The 16611-nt window shown below is 36.5% G+C and overlaps 1 protein-coding gene across 3 annotated transcripts in view; it reads left to right on the forward strand.

Moving 5' to 3' along the window:
- Positions 1-16611, forward strand: part of PPP2R2A (protein phosphatase 2 regulatory subunit Balpha) — an 84806-nt gene that overhangs the window by 45012 nt on the left and 23183 nt on the right. For 2 of the 3 annotated variants that reach the window (XM_021698888.1, XM_044912845.1), the window contains exon 3: positions 6727-6824. In XM_021698888.1, the coding sequence (XP_021554563.1) occupies positions 6727-6824 (98 nt within the window). The remainder of the gene's footprint in view (positions 1-6726; positions 6825-16611) is intronic. The other variant, XM_021698889.1, reaches the window with a different exon arrangement.

Below are 16611 nucleotides of genomic sequence, written 5' to 3' on the forward strand. Positions count from 1 at the left end.
GGTAACAAGAAGGAAATGTTATGTCTGGTGAAATAAAAACAGACCAATAATACTGCTGTTGTCATGGTTACCACCAAATAACTAACGCTCCGCCTCCAAAAGAAAGCAGTTATTTCGCCTTCTTAGAATGAAACCCGGCTACTGATGGTTTAGAAGGAAAGGAAAACGTTGGAAGAAATGAGTTTCGTTTTATATAATACATTATAAATCCTTGGTTTTTATTAACAGTATATAAGATTTAACAATAAAGGTCAAAAACGTAGTGCATGTTAAGTTCTCACTAAAAATTTGATTGTGCCTCTAAGTGCTGTCTTTATGTTGCTTGGAATTCAGTCTCTGTCTAAAATTGCTGTGTGTTGACTTAGTGCACAGGAGGGCAGTTGAAAGGGAGTCCTTTTTTTTTTTTTAAAGATTTTATTTATTTATTTGAGAGAGAGAGACAGAGAGAGAGCATGAGAGGGGGGAGGGTCGGGAGGGTCAGAGGGAGAAGCAGACTCCCTGCCGAGCAGGGAGCCCGATGCGGGACTCGATCCAGGGACTCCAGGATCATGACCTGAGCCTAAGGCAGTCGCTTAACCAACTGAGCCACCCAGGTGCCCAGGGAGTCCTTTTTATTAACTAAATTAGAATGTTCTTTTTATAAGATTAACAGGCAGTTTTTTCATTGTGAAATAACATTTTTTATTGGCCATAGGAAATATCTTATTTTTTTCTTTAAAAGAGGAAGTTTTTGTTCTTTAATTTTTGTTGTTTGTTGCTGTTGGTTTGGGAGAATATGGCCCAGTTGATGGACCATCCCTTGAGTTTAGTAGTATGACTCATAACAGTGAGGTTAATGTCTTTGCTTTTTAAAAGTATGTTATAGTTACTTTAATCTCAGAAGTAAAGTGTTCTCAAGTTTTCATTAATAGTTTGTTTTAAAACTAGTATCCAGGAATCTAAATTTTCATGAAACACATTTATATTTTCATCCTGCTGCTCCTTGGGGCAGCAGCCCATGTGTTGTAAGATAGTTGTTTTATTTTACCCATAGCTCATTGTTCAAAGGTTCAAAATTATCTTCGGTCCAGCATTCTTGGCTTTGCAGTAGAAGTCAGTGTCCACCCTGTAATGTTTTAGACTTAGTCTGTTCAGTGTGGGAACCAAGTGTGGCTTGTGATGACTGTATTAAACAGTGCAGATATAGGACACTTCCATTCTAACACAGTTCTGTTGAACAGCACTGTTGTGGATTTTCTACAGTCATCACCTCTATTTTTTAAAAATGGTATGGAACATTAGGAGGATATATTTTTTCTAGAAGTGGATTTATTACAATTTTCCAAAAACTGATACCTGTATTTGGTCAACCTTGCTGGGGTATAGTGTGGTATGGGAGCATGCCATGCTTTTTCCTCACCTTTTGCATTTTGCACATCATGGTACCCCTAGAAAGCAGTTATGTTCAGTACGGCACACTGAGGTAAATAGGTTGTTCATGATGGGAGGGTAACAGATTTGGGTGCTTTGCGGTATCCAATCAAACTTACAACCCATTCCTGGCATGCCAGTATGCCGTGGCACGTGCAGTTCAAAGCTCAGTTTCATAGTGTTCTTCATAAGTGATTCTTGGATGTTTTGTGATTCTGTAAGCAGCATTTGATTTTCTTCTTCCTTTTATTTCTCCCTTTCATATGTCATATTCTCAGTGAGACCCTGTGAGATCTTGGCATTTCACGAGTCAAAAAAACTTAAAAAGCATCATCCACAGACTTGGAGATTTAATAGGTGCTTGTGTATTTTTGATGGTTCTTACGCTTGTACAGATGGTTGAGCATCCAGAAATCATGGTAGCTCTTTTCTTTTTGGGGGAGGGGACGAAGGAACGCCATTGACAGAGTGCCTATTTAAATTTCATCATATAAACCAGGAAAATAATTTACTTATCTGAAATATGGCTATATTAAGTACATGAAGTATAAAAATTACAGCAAGGAGGCCACAATTCTATCCACCCACCCCTCCACCAAATACAGTTGCTTTACGCTATTCAACTAAGCAGTGGTTTTGTTGGCTATTTCTAAAGTTTTCTCTTTGTTTGTTGGCTTTTGGCAAGATGAGTAATAACAAACAGCAGTATCTTAATATCTGTAAATTGAGAAAGTTGTATACCTTTCGCCCATTATTTCTCTTCCTTCCAAAAGGATTTAAAGTGGGTTGACTTCCTAGTGTATGGTATCTTTGGTTCTTGCCCTTCCCTAACATTCAACCTCTCTAGATACTTAGGCCAGTTGCTTAGTTGTTTCTAGGATTCCTCAGCCTATCTCCAGTGTACCTGTTAAAATTTTGTATCCTTGCTGCAAAGATGGTTCAGTATTAAGCATTTATAAACTTTACTGTGGAATTCTAGTTGTTGTAAAATAACCATTCCTGGGATGAGTGACCATTGTGAGAACAGATGTCTTTTTTTTTCTTTTTCAAATTTTTATTTAAATTCTAGTTAGTTAACATATGTAAGAACAGATGTCTTATTATTCTTGTTGCAGCTTGTTCTAAAATACTGGTCTTTTTCTCTTCTCTCCCTCCTCTTCCCTCTTCACCTTCTCTCTCTTACATGCGCACAGACGCAGACCCACACACGTCTCTTTGCTTCCCCTCCCTATCACATGTTCAGTGACTGCGTTATAAATTGCTTCGTCAATCAGTACTGTCTTTAGTACCTGGGGTGGGGGGGTAGGGTAGTGTAATAAAGGCTGCTTTATTACTTGATCCTTGTTCTGTCTTCTAAGAATTATATAGATGTAGACTCCCCCATCACCACCATCCCCATCCCACATCTCTCTCCAGCCCTTTTACTATAATGACCTCCTTTCTGACTTAATCATCTCTAGATTTTTTTTCCTGTCCAGATCACCTAAGGAAGATCAAGACTTCTACCCTGTTGGAAATCGAGCCCATCTTGGAGTATTCCTGTCCCTCCTGCTTTTCACTCCTCAGCAGGGAAGCTAGTCAGTCCTAGTGACACCATCATCGACTTATCCCTTACTAACTTATAGCCATGACAGCTTATCGACTTAACAAGTTGTGACTTCTTTAAGTGAATGCAACAGTTTGTACCTGGGAAAAAGATGAAATAATTTAAATACTGAGCCAACCCTGCTTATTATTCATTGGATGAACAGAAAAATGAATCTGCTGTTAGGTGTGAGCATTTTACCAAGTTGAGAGTCCTAGAGGTCATGGATATTTTTGGTGTAGCATGACTTTATATTCAAATTAAGTAATTCATTTGATGCATTAGCCAAAGAAACCATAAACTAGCCTTGCAGTAGGGGAAATTGGCTGAGTTGGACTGATAGCAGAAAGAATTTATGTTTGTCTGAGGGGCTTGAATTTAAAGATAATTTTATTATGTATGATTTTTACCTTATTCCCCAATTTTAGAACCTAACCTTCAAATCAGTGAGTCCATATATTCTGATATTGTTAGTTTCTACTTATTTTTTGTCTCAAACTGTACTCTAATGTACTTTAAGTGCAGGGACTGTGTATGTTTTTAACCCTTTAACATATTCAGTACAGAAGTAAGTACAGTACAGAGCACCCAGCAGAATGGCTTTTATGTTTGATTTCTTATTTGGCCCATTGCTTGTGCAGTAGTGTGTTGTTTAATACTTACATATTAAATAATATTTACAGTGTAGCTTTTCCAACATTGTTTTATTGTTGATCTTTAGTTTTGTACCATTGTGATTGGAAATTATACTTGGTATGATTTCAGTCTTCTTAAATTTGTAATATTTGTTAGGTGTCTTTTTATGTGATTTAATTGGGGGATTCTTCTGTGTGTACTTGAAGAAAATGTGTATTCTGTTTTTCTTGGATGGAATGTTTTATATATATTTTTAGAACCATGTATTCTGAAGTATGCTTCAAGTAAAAAACTTTCTTGTTGAAAAAGAAAAAGTAATTTTTACTGAGGGTACTTGTTTAAAATAAATCATGTCAAATTGCACTACTGGGTATTTACCCCAAAGATACAAATGTAGTGATCTGAAGGGGCACATGCATCCCAATGTTTATAGCAGCAATGTCCACAATAGCCAAACTATGGAAAAGAGCCAAGATGTCCATAAATAGATGGATGGATAAAGAAGATGTGGGGTATATATATATATATATACACAATGGAATATTATGCAGCCATCAAAAAAACCCCCCAAATCTTGCCATTTGCAACGATGTGGATGGAACTAGAGGGTATTATGCTAAGCAAAATAAGTCAGTCAGAGAAAGACAAGCATCATATGATCTCACTGATACGAGGAATTCTTAATCTCAGGAAACAAACTGCTGAGGGTTGCTGTAGTGGTGGGGGTGGGAGGGGTGGGAGGGATGGGGTGGTTGGGTGATGGACACTGGGGAGGGTATGTGCTATGGTGAGCTCTGTGAATTGTGTAAGACTGTTGAATCACAGACCTGTACCTCTGAAACAAATAATACATTGTATGTTAAAAAAAAAAAAAGAGTAGGAAGGGGAAAATGAAGGCGGGGAATCGGAGGGGGAGACGAACCATGAGAGACTATGGACTCTGAGAAACAAACAGGGTTTTAGAGGGAAGGGGGTGGGGGGATGGGTTAACCCGGTGATGGGTATTAAGGGGGGCACGTACTGAATGGAGCACTGGGTGTTATACGCAAACAGTGAGTCATGAAACACTACATCAAAAACTAATGATGTAATGTATGGTGACTAACAACATAATAAAATAAAATTTTAAAAGCATGTTAGGGGAAGTTGGTGGGGATGGGTCAAACAGGTGAAGGGGATTAAGAGTACACTTAACCATGATGAGCACTGAATATATAGAATTGTTGAATCATTATATTGTACACCTGAAACTAACACTGTATGTTAACTATACTGGAAGTAAAATAAAAAACTTAATAAAAAATAGAATGGCTTTTAAATATTACGTTTATATATTCAGTTTTACACCTTTATGTTACATATGCAAACACTAAACTTACTCTTTCCTCCTCATACCATTGACCATGGGGGGCTTCTGGGTTTTTAACCTGGAAGTGAGGTGCTGTCCATACCATCTGAAGGTATATGCAAATTTTTGTACACACTTAAAACATATGCAGTTTTCTGGCACAGCATGTGTAACTTTGAGTAGATTCTCAGAGTGTTCCAAAAAGGTAAAGTGTCTTGGACCTAGACAATGGAAAAAGCGAAGAAAGCTTTCCAAAATCAAACTGGTCTTGAAAAAAATCACTAAAAACTATAAAATGATACGTTGGTCAGTAATTTAAAGATTTAAGGTATATAGTGTTGTTTATTATATCAAGTCAAAATGCTTAAATTCTTACAGTGAGCTAATATAGACCAGAAAATGACCCTTCTCTTGTAGGAAAAGTTTACTTATTTCAAGTGCATATGACAGAGTTTTTCCTAATTTGGCATACAACTTTATAGTGAAGAACTTGTTAGTTAACAGTGGTAATTTTTATAGTGTAGTTGTTTATCTTAATGCCTAATTCTGTAACTTAGATTTTTTTTCTTTAGAAAAATGGCTCTGGTGTCAAAAAGCAAGTGAAAACCCCTATAACTTACTTGATCTTACTGTGAAATTAGCACTGACTTTGGGTGTAACATGACCAATTCTAGTAGCCTTTGTGGTGTTTGGGAGCCATGAGAAGAGCTGTGCATATGGAAGGTGCATAGCACAAAGCATTTCTGCTGTGTGTGTGTTCTGTTTGCAGACATTTGTTTAAGAGGCCATAATTTGAATTAATAATTTTACTGTTAAAATTCCATCTGAAATCATTTTTACATTTAAAATTTCCCCCCAGAAGAATGAAGGGGAGGGAAATCGGAGGGGGAGACGAACCATGAGAGACGATGGACTCTGAAAAACAAACTGAGGGTTCTAGAGGGGAGGACGGTGGGAAGATGGGTTAGCCTGGTGATGGGTATTAAAGAGGGCATGTTCTGCATGGAGCACTGGGTGTTATGCACAAACAATGAATCATGGAACACTACATCAAAAACTAATGATGTAATGTATGGTGATTAACATAACAATAAAAAATTAAATAAATAAAATTTCCCCCCTTTTCAGTTATATCTGGTTTAATTTTCTAGGCTGCCTTTGGATTTGCATAAAGAAGCTTATCAAAAGTATATGAGAAAGAAAATTAGCAACATAATTATTAATGTTTAATGGTGCTATCAAAATGTTTCATAAATTGTTGGATTACAAATTCATCATTTTAGTGAAATACCAGTAAACCACTAGTATTTAAGTATTTATTACTTCTGTTATTAAAATAGTCTCATACTGGGCGCCTGGGTGGCTCAGTTGGTTGAGCGACTGCCTTCGGCTCAGGTCATGATCCTGGAGTCCCTGGATCGAGTCCCGCATTGGGCTCCCTGCTCGGCTGGGAGTCTGCTTCTCCCTCTGACCCTCGCCCCTCTCATGTGCTCTCTCTCTCTCAATTAAATAAATAAAATCTTTAAAAAAATAAAATAAAATAGTCTCATACTGATTTATTGTGCAGAGAATGTTTTTTTGGAGAACCAAAACATTCATGAAAGAATCTTAGATTTACTTATTTCTGATGACAGGTTGATCTGTAGGCTTCCAACGTGTTAGGAAAAACATGCTAAGTTCTGAAACTAGTAAGTTGGGAAAGAAGAACTGACATCATCTTTTCTTTGTTTTTGTTTCAATTATACAGCAGATATAATTTCTACAGTAGAATTTAATCATTCTGGAGAATTACTAGCAACAGGAGATAAAGGTGGTAGAGTCGTCATCTTTCAACAGGAGCAGGAGGTAAGTGTTTAATATCTAAATTTCACGTTGCTCTTGGGGCTAGAACTTCTGTTGCACTTGAAGTATTTCATCAGAGGATGTTGGCTTTTTTTTTTTTTTTAAGAAGTACCTGTTTATTCAAGCAGAATATCCAGTGGATAGATAGCTCTGCCTCTCTTAGCTTTGTGTGTGTGTGTGATTTTGATTTAAAAACACAGTGCTTTAATTGTTAGAAGATTTGGTTAGAGAGAGGAGTGGGAAGTGGTGGAATTAATCCAAGATTTTAACTGGTTTTGAAGCCTTGCCCCCCCCCCCCCTTTTTTTTTTCTCTTAAAAAACTCCATAAAGCAAAATTGCTTTTCTCTTCTCAGTGCCTGGTTTGCTTTGTGTAATTGGGGGTGGGAGCCTAGTTTAAAGAAAAAGCTGCTCACTTATTTTGACATCAGTTCATACTAATACTGTTACTGTGGTTTAAATAAAACGGTTTTAAATGACAACTGCATGTATACCCATGTAGTATAATTTACAAGCTCAGTACCCCTTTTAAAATGAGTTGATTTGACAATTGTTTCCTTTTCTCTTTGAAAAAGGGAATTTCTCATTGCAGACTCTTGAGATTAAAGTGAGTTTTGTTTTGGGTATAGCTTAGGCACACTTCTAAATCTAATTGACAAGATTTCTCATTAAAATTTTATGCTAAACAAAATTTGTCACACTAGATTTTCCCTTGCTCTTTCCCTCCATTTGTAGATCAAAGTTGAAACCTTTTTAAAAAATCATTTGTTTTGAAACATTCTGTCCCTGTCTATATATCCAAAAAGAGTTAATGTGCATAAATTGCAAGGGTTTACAAATAGATGTCTAAATCATAACAGAGAGTTAGGTTTTAAAGGATTGTGAAGTTCCTTAAATAAGCAAAGAATCTAGTAATAATACTACTACTTTGCACTTCTATAGCGCCTTTGACCTGAGGATCTCAAAGTGCTTTACAAACACTAATGAATTAATCCTCACAACACCCCAGTGAGGTAGGTAATTTAATTTTAAAAAAAAATGATTAATAGTGTCTGATTAGAAGATGCACAAACACTAAATATGTCTCCTTTTATTTTTTTTTTTTGGTTGGAAGACAATATGAAAGACTCAAGCTTTTCTTGTCAGAGACGGTTCTTGTGGGAAGTGGGGGACAAAATCAGTTTTCTGTTCCTGTTTTTTTTTTTTTTTTTTTTAAAGATTTTATTTATTTGACAGAGAGAGACACAGCGAGAGAGGGAACACAAGTAGGGGGAGTGGGAGAGGGAGAAGCAGGCTTCCCGTGGAGCAGGGAGCCTGATGCGGGGCTCGATCCCAGGACCCCGGGATCATGACCTGCGCCGAAGGCAGACGCTTAACGGCTGAGCCACCCAGGCGCCCCGTTCTGTTCCTGTTTTTAAGCAACTAAAATCTTGACCATAGGAATCTTGAAATACTTAAGAGTTGAAATGGAACCTTACAGATCATTATAGTTTCCCTTTCTTTACAAATGAGAAAGTCAAGATACTAAGAGATCACTTGATTAGTGGCAGAACTAACAACTAGAACCCAAAACTTCTGACATGTCATCTTTTCAGTATTCTTCAGTGCCTTTCATGTTAGATAACCAAAATATGAATGTTAATTTTGTCACTCAGAATTTGAGCTGGCATTCCCATAAGCATTTTCTGCCCTTGAGTGTTTTTTTCCCTGGAAGTTAATAACTTGTCTACACTTTGCTTTTGTTTTAAAAAAGATGTTTGGAGTTTTCAGTAAATGTAGAAGGGTGTCGATAAATGTACTCAGTAATAGTTGAAGGCTGTCAGTGATACCTTAAATTGGTGTATATAAATAGTATGTAAATATGTATATAAATAGTATGTAAATAAAAGGTCTAACAGAGTTACCGAAACTGCTTGAACGTTTTACTTGTATTGGGAAACAAGGCCAAAAATTTGAAGCAGATATTTCTTTTGTGAAATGCTATCAAAGATTTTGAAGTACTGATATTTAAAATATATGCCCTTACAAGGAGGAGTTAGCAAAATGACTTTTTGAGAAGGGCCACTGGTATCTATCATTCTTAACTGCATTTGAGAATTCAAGACCGTTTTTCCCAAATGAAGGGGGAGAAATCGGAGGGGGAAGACGAACCATGAGAGACTATGGACTCTGAGAAACAAACTGAGGGTTCTAGACGGGAGGGGAGTGGGGGGATGGGTTAGCCTGGTGATGGGTATTAAAGAGGGCACTATTGAATGGAGCACTGGGTGTTATACGCAAACAATGAATCATGGAACACTACATCAGAAATTAATGATGTAATGTATGGTGATTAACATAACATAATAAAAATAAAAAAGAAGAGTTAAAGACCAATTCATTATCTGGAACTTCAGATTAGTAGTGTGTCCTCTTAGAATTACTTAGTGTATCAGTATTTTTAAGTGATAGATTAAATAATGATGTAATGATTGATTTCCTCCTCTGAAACTTGATCTTGTTAATACTAATTTGGTGCCTGTTACCTAATTTATTTTCCACATTTTTAAGCCATATCTTATACTGGAGCTTCTACTATAGAGCTGTCTTTAGGACAGTTTACGTCACTGATAATGTATGTGTTGCTTACATCTAGAGGCATCTTTATATATTTAGATTAGATTTTTATGAATTCACACCTATTGTATCTGTAAAACAGGGTTATAGTTTGAAGAGTGGAAGATAACTTAAAGGTGGTCCTTTCCTAGTTTTTAGATAATCACAGGAAAAGTTGTATCAGAAGGTTAGATTGCTTAGTTTAATATCAGAGCTCTGGAATTCGAACTTTATTTCTAAATTTCAGTCCAGCTTCTAACAACCACAGCTATTCATACATTTCAGGGCACACTGGTGCCCCTGTGGAGCATTTCTTAGTCTCTGATGATGCGCTAGCTCTGTTTGCAAAACACAGTGGCATTTGCATTATTGTGGCTTTATCTTTTCACCTGTCGCTGGGTGAGAACTTCACTTAATTGGCAAATCAAACTGGCACCTTTAACTCCCCTTTCTGTCTCACTTCTGTTAAACCTCAAATGTGTCAGGACCCCTGCCTGTCATCCTGTTGGGTACCTCTTGCTGCCTGTCCCTCTTTTCCCCAAGGAAACTGGGTATTCATTTAGAGGGTAGGGTCTTCATTCAGTTCAAATATATTTCAGCCTGGTGATCCTGTAACATAACTAACATGCTCTTACAGTTTTTTGTTTGATAGAATCTCCTGATAGAATAAGGTCATGTAGGAAAATTGAGGCACTCGGGTAAGATGGTTTCCGTGAGGCATACCACCTATCGTGTTTTGATATCCAATCCATGTTTATAGCATGTCCTAAAGTAGGTCACAGCTTATATGTAATAGCTTTTCACAACAAAGTAGATGGTGGGATATATTTTTTTGATAATGAAAATATTAATAAAGTTTTTCTTGGGAGATTCCAAGCCACTGTTAGGTGTGGTTGGTGTTCTGTATTTTTTAGGGGAGCTTTGTTTTCATGGGTGCTCAAATTAGGTGGTTAGCAGTTGTTGAAATAGCTTGGTTCCTATTGACTTTGGACTGCTCAGACCTTCAGTTTTCTCTGAGGCTTTCTGATGTACATGGTAAGTTTAAGTGGTTTTTTAAAGGGACAGTTAAAGGAGAAAGGTGAAAAGGGAGATACTTTTTTTTTTCAGTTCTTCCTAGATACAGCCTTTGTTTTTTGTTTTCTAGGAGTGCTAGTAATTTTCTCCCCTCTTTCTCTCTCTTTGTTCTTTTTTTTTCCCCCAAAGATTTTATTTATTTATTTGACAGAGAGAGAGCAAGAGAGGGAACACAGGCAGGGGGAGTGGGAGAGGGAGAAGCAGGCTTCCCACTGAGCAGGGAGCCCGATGTGGGGCTCGATGTGGGGCTCGATCCCAGGACCCTGGGATCATGACCTGAGCCGGAGGCAGATGCTTAACGACTGAGCCACTCAGGCGTCCCCTCTCTCATTTTGTTCTTATGTGGTATTCCTAAAACTCCTTAACAGGATATAGAAGAAACCTTAGAAGTGCGTGCTTATCACAAAAGAATGGGTATGGGTTTAATATGATTGGATTTTGTTTTTAAATCATTTGGAAAGACTAGAATGGGGCTCAAAATCAACAAGATGTTGTTTTACAGAATTCAGTATCTATACAAAGGAGTTTAGTTTGATGTTTAAGTGAAGGAATAGAACCCACTCACTGTTCTAGGGTGATGTGGCAGCATTCACTTAACATGGTATTTACTGAGCACCAATCAGAACAGCAAATTTAGCAGTGTCAGTGAGGAATGGTCAAAGGGACTGAGGCTGTAATAGCCAGGAGAAGAGATGATGTAGAGTCTTGATATTTAGAGATTCGCGTGAGAAGAAACGATTAGTTTCTTTTGTATGTGGAAATAAATGCATAAGAGCTGGGGATGCCCATCTGTCAGGAATATTATAGAAAGAATACACGAGTTCAAGAAAATACCACTGTGGTAACTTCCAAATCAGTGTATCTATAAAATGAGATTTCTTTTCTAAGCTACCAAGCTTTCACTATCTTCATTTTTCATTTACTCTTTGATTCTAAGTTTGTGTTTTTCAGAGTGCAAAATGTTGGAATCACCTGGGAACATATATTCAAATGCAGATTCCTAGACTGTGTCTCAGAACCACTAAATCAGAATGTCTGGAGGCCTGAGATTCCACTTTTCCTTTTTTTTTTTTTTTTTTTTTTTTTTAAAGTCCTTTGGGGACTTCACCTGATAGAAAATGCAAAATTGAAATTGTCTGCATTTCACTACCAGGATAATGATAAAAGCTCCAAAATACAGCTTCAAGTTTATATTATCTAAAAATACATTTAAACAGTTTTCCCAAGATCGTATGATACATAGAGAAAAATGCACAGAATCACAAGTGTACGGTTCTGTGAATTTTGACAAAACAAACACACTTGTGTAACTCTTCCTTGGATCAAGAAATGGGATATTACAGGCACTTTAGAAGCCTTCTCTGTCCTTTCTACTACTACCTTCTGCCAAAGTTAACTGTGAATTTGTTTTGCCTGTATTGAAATCTTTATATGTTTATGATGCATTCGTAGAAATTAAGTGCAAAAATTTATAGGGCTTTTCAAGGGTTCTCAACCTTTGGTGTCATGGATTTCTTCAGCAGCCTGATCAGTTCTGTGGACTTCTCAGAATGTTTTAAATGTATAAAATACATAGAATTAGAAGGAAACTATATTGAAAAATGTTTTTAAGAGTTAAAACACTGAGTAATACGTGTTTTTTTGTGGACAGCAGCTGGGGTATGATTTTAAAACATGTCATTTCTGTAAGTGACAAAGTCACAGGTACTGCTAATATGGTGGTTTATCGCCTATATATCCATAATTGAAAGAAATGCTGAATTTCAGCTGGACATTAGTGGGAAAAATATGTATACTTCCACCATATCTAAGTTCACAAAATTGCTGGGTTCTATCCATGGATAGGTAGTATGTGGGCCCCAACTTAACAGTCTCTGGTAATGTAGTCTCCTTTTACCAATAAAGAGATTAGGGGCCCAGACGATAGGTTTACTCATCCAAAGTCATACAGTTAATAAGGTGAACCCTTATTCTAGAATCAACATGTCCTATTTCCCTGACCATGGCTTTTCCCATTCTGACTTGAGTATAGCAACAGTAGTTTTTGTGCCAGGCCCTCTGCCAAGGTCACTAAATCTTACTTAATCTTCACAGCAAAATAGTAAAGATGTATGCACACTTCCTATCTGTAGCTCAGTTTATTACCAATTTATAAATTGAGATTAGAGAAGATAATTAACTTTTCTAAGATCACACATCTAGCAAAGGTGTGTAAAAGCTAATTCTGTATAAATGGGAAGAATACCCACAACATCGAATATTGTTTTTAACAAATGAAGAAAATCTGACTTCTCTAAGTAATGAGCCTAAGTGGTATAAATCACACAGGAAAATCATTTTCATCACTTTATAGTAATGAGGAAAGTAGTGGATCTTGACTTTTTAATAGTAGCCATTAATGAATGATGTCTTCTCTGTGGTAGGCTTAAGGAGGGAAAAATTAGAGTTTGGATTGAGAGTTTAAATACCTGCAGTTGTAGTGCTCATTTCTGTTTGTTCATGAATTCATCCAGCCACCTCTCTTGTTCAGCTGTCTGTTGTCCACATTTCTATCCAAACAGCTGTCACACATTTATCAACTACCTACTAACTTGAGGTTCTATCTCATTTTGAATATTATATTTTTCAAAAGTGGATTATCATTTAAAGTACCTTTGCTGATAGCTAAGCATATATGAATGTCACTAAACAACTGTTAGACAAAGTAGAATTCCTTTAAGTGTTATTTTTCTATACTAGATTAGATCTTGAAAGGATGTTTTGACATATTAAAGTAAAATTACTTTTTCACTTTACCTGTTGCCCAGAAATTTGAATTAACCATGTTTCTTATATTGTCCTCCCCAAATCCCAACAACAAAAAACAGATCGAAATCTATGAAACTAATAATACCCAGTAATTTTAGAATTTACTTTTTCTTCCCTCTGCCATCTTCTCTTCAACCTCATACAATACGTATTCTTCATTGCATTTTTCTCACAAGTAATTTTTTCCCTCTAATTAAAAAGTCGTGGGGATGCCTGGGTGGCTCAGTCGGTTGGACGTTTGCCTTTGGCTTGGGTTATGATCCTGGGATTCTGGGATCAAGCCCCGAGTCGGGCTCCCTGCTCAGCGGAGAGCCTGCTTCTCCCTCTTCCCACTGCTCTTGTTCTCTCGCTCGCTCGCTCGCTCTCAAATAAATAAAATCTTTAAAAAAAAAAATGTCGTCATACTCATCGTAGATAGTTTAGGAAATATGGTCAAGGGGCAAAGAAAGTACCTATAACCACCAAACATAAACAACATTTTTGGTGTGTTACTAAAGTTTTGTCTTTCTAAAATGAGGTTATAATACATTTAGGGTGGTTTTTTTTTTTTCCTCACGTAATGTATGTAAAGACCTTTCACGTCGTCAAAGATTCTAAATCATCTTTAATGATTATATGATACTCCATTACAGACATGTACTGAAATTTAATGTAGTCTATTGTTAGATACCACCTAGAGTGTTTAGTTCTTGCTTTCTGTTCATTTTCTGTCATAAATGACACTATAAAAACATTCTTGTAGTGGAATCTTTGGAGTACTTTTTACTTCTTTAGAACCTTATAGAAGTTAAGTAGCTGGAGCTAAGGTTATGAACATTCTTAGTCTTATATTGACCAAATCTCTTCTAGTAAATTTTACCAATTTATAGTTCAACCAGAAATTTCTCAATAGAGATAAGAAATAAAATCAACAAATTGGTAGTTAAAAAGGTATTTTTTACTGGGTTTTAGTTTTACCTAACCTCTTAATACTTGCAATTCTTAAAATTGTTTGCTCTATGCCCTGTTTTTCTGATGGTGTATTTGTTAAACTGATTCGTATAGGCCATGTGTTGTAAGGAGAATATAAGCTTTTTCATGAGGCCGTGTTTTGCAGTTTTGTAGATTGGCTGCCTTTAAGTTTTGTTTACTTTTTTGTTTGTTTTTGTTGTTGGTTTCCTGCCTCTAAATTACTTAGACATTTACTCATATTTCATTTGTTCCCATTTCAATTCATTATCTGGTTGAAGTTTATTACCCTAATTCATATGATTTAGAGATCTTCCCCTCCTCTACTTCCCCTGCCCACTCCCAAATTGACAGGCAGGTTATTCCAATGTACTTACTGAAAATCTTTTCACAATGATTGTTTTAAATGCATCTTTATCAAACAGCATTTTTTTTTTAGATTTTATTTATTAGATTTTATTTATTTATTTATTATATTGAATGTAAGAGAGTGAGCGCAAGCAGGGGGAGCAGCATAGGAAGAGGGAGAAGCAGGCTCTCTGCTGAGCAGGGAGCCCAATGCGGGACTCTATCCCAGGACCCTGGGATCATAACCTGAGCTGAAGGCAGACGCCTAACTGACTGAACCACCCAGGCGCCCCTCATTTTTCCCATATTGTAATTAACTTGTATAGACAGGTTTTGAAATTTATTGAAGTTGTTTCTTTCTCATGTATCTCTTTATGCTCTTTTCAGAGTAAATAACTTGGTCAAAATAAAGTGTGTTGCAGGTTTCCCAGTTTGAGAAACTTGACTTTAGGCTCCTGGAATTCCAGGCCATTGTATGTTTAGCTGTATCATGTTGTCTCTAAAAGGCATAATGTGGATTGCTCGGACTTGGTCCCTATATGGAAGAAAAAACTGATACTTCAGCATTATCCACTCATTTGATTCTCAAATTCTATTTAACACATGAAGAAATCGAGGTCTGAGGATTATTGCATTTCATGAACCTGTGAGGTAAAAACAGACAAAATTAGTAGAATTTTTTCTTTCTTCCTTTTTTTTTTTTTTTAATCTAACGCCAGGTGGGGTCCGTCTGCTAAATCTTGTATCCTAGAGAAACCAACTCCTTAACAGTCTAATAAGTTGTCTAAAGTGCGTGTTTCTTAGTATAGTATACAGTAGGCACTAAATGAAGGGGCACACACAACTTATTGAATGTAATTTAGTAAGTTCCTGCAAAATCTTGAAGTATTCTACCACTGTCATTGTGATCAGTTTAGAAAATGTTTGAAATTTCTTTTTTTGTTTTCTTTTTACATCATTGATTGTGTTGTTTTGCTTTATTTTAGAGAGTTCCACTTGTTTACATTGATAGTGGTTTGTTACCAGATATGAATTGATTTTGTACCATTTCTCTCACTTTCCCTGAATGGTCCTTTTCACAAGACTCTCAAACTCTTTAAACTACTTTGAAATAGAAAACAAATGATTGCCTGTTAAAAATATAAGATTAAAGGAGCATTACTAAACAGTGACTAAGTTTTAGTAGTGTTCTGTTTGGAAGCTTAAAAAATATCCATTCTCATTTATATGAGATGATGAAAATACATTTAATTTTTTCTAAAAGTTATGTATTGTTCGAGGAACAAAGGAAATCCTACATTTTCAGAGTTTCATTTAAAAAGAAGGAAGCTAGTAAAAGCACAATACAGTTATTTATATTTAGAATTAGCTGTTAATGGAATAGCAGGTGACTTTTTTCCCAAGATTTTTTTTTTTTTTTTAAGATTTTATTTATTTATTTGACAGAGAGAGACACAGCGAGAGAGGGAACACAAGCAGGGGGAGTGGGAGAGGGAGAAGCAGGCTTCCCGCGGAGCAGGGAGCCCGATGCAGGGCTCGATCCCAGGACCCTGGGATCATGACCTGAGCTGAAGGCAGACGCTTAACAACTGAGCCACCTAGGCGCCCCTCCAAGATTGTTTCTAATTCTTCATTATTCTTAATATGTTTATCATGGAAAATATGAAAACTGTATCATTTTCACAAAGAAAAAGATAAAAATCCAAATCATCCCATCTCATGAGTAAGGACCAATTTGTCTGTGCGTGTTCTGGGTGTTTATGTTACTGTTTTGCAGAATGGGAAAGAATCGTGTTGAACATGTCATTCTGTAACTTTGAGTTTTTATATCTGTTGATGTCTACTCAGGTTAATCTCATTCTCAGGGAAGTGATGAGACTGTTGTAACCATTAAATGGAAAGGAGTGCCTGTATAGTTGGAAGAACACATCCAGTCTGTTTTTCTAACTTAAGTGACAAAAGTTCAATAAACATGTAGCTTGTGGGAACTGCAGAGGATGGGTAGCAGGAAGCATTTTGC

Source organism: Neomonachus schauinslandi, chromosome 2 (assembly GCF_002201575.2).
Source record: "Neomonachus schauinslandi chromosome 2, ASM220157v2, whole genome shotgun sequence".
Classification (NCBI taxonomy): Eukaryota; Metazoa; Chordata; class Mammalia; order Carnivora; family Phocidae; genus Neomonachus; species Neomonachus schauinslandi.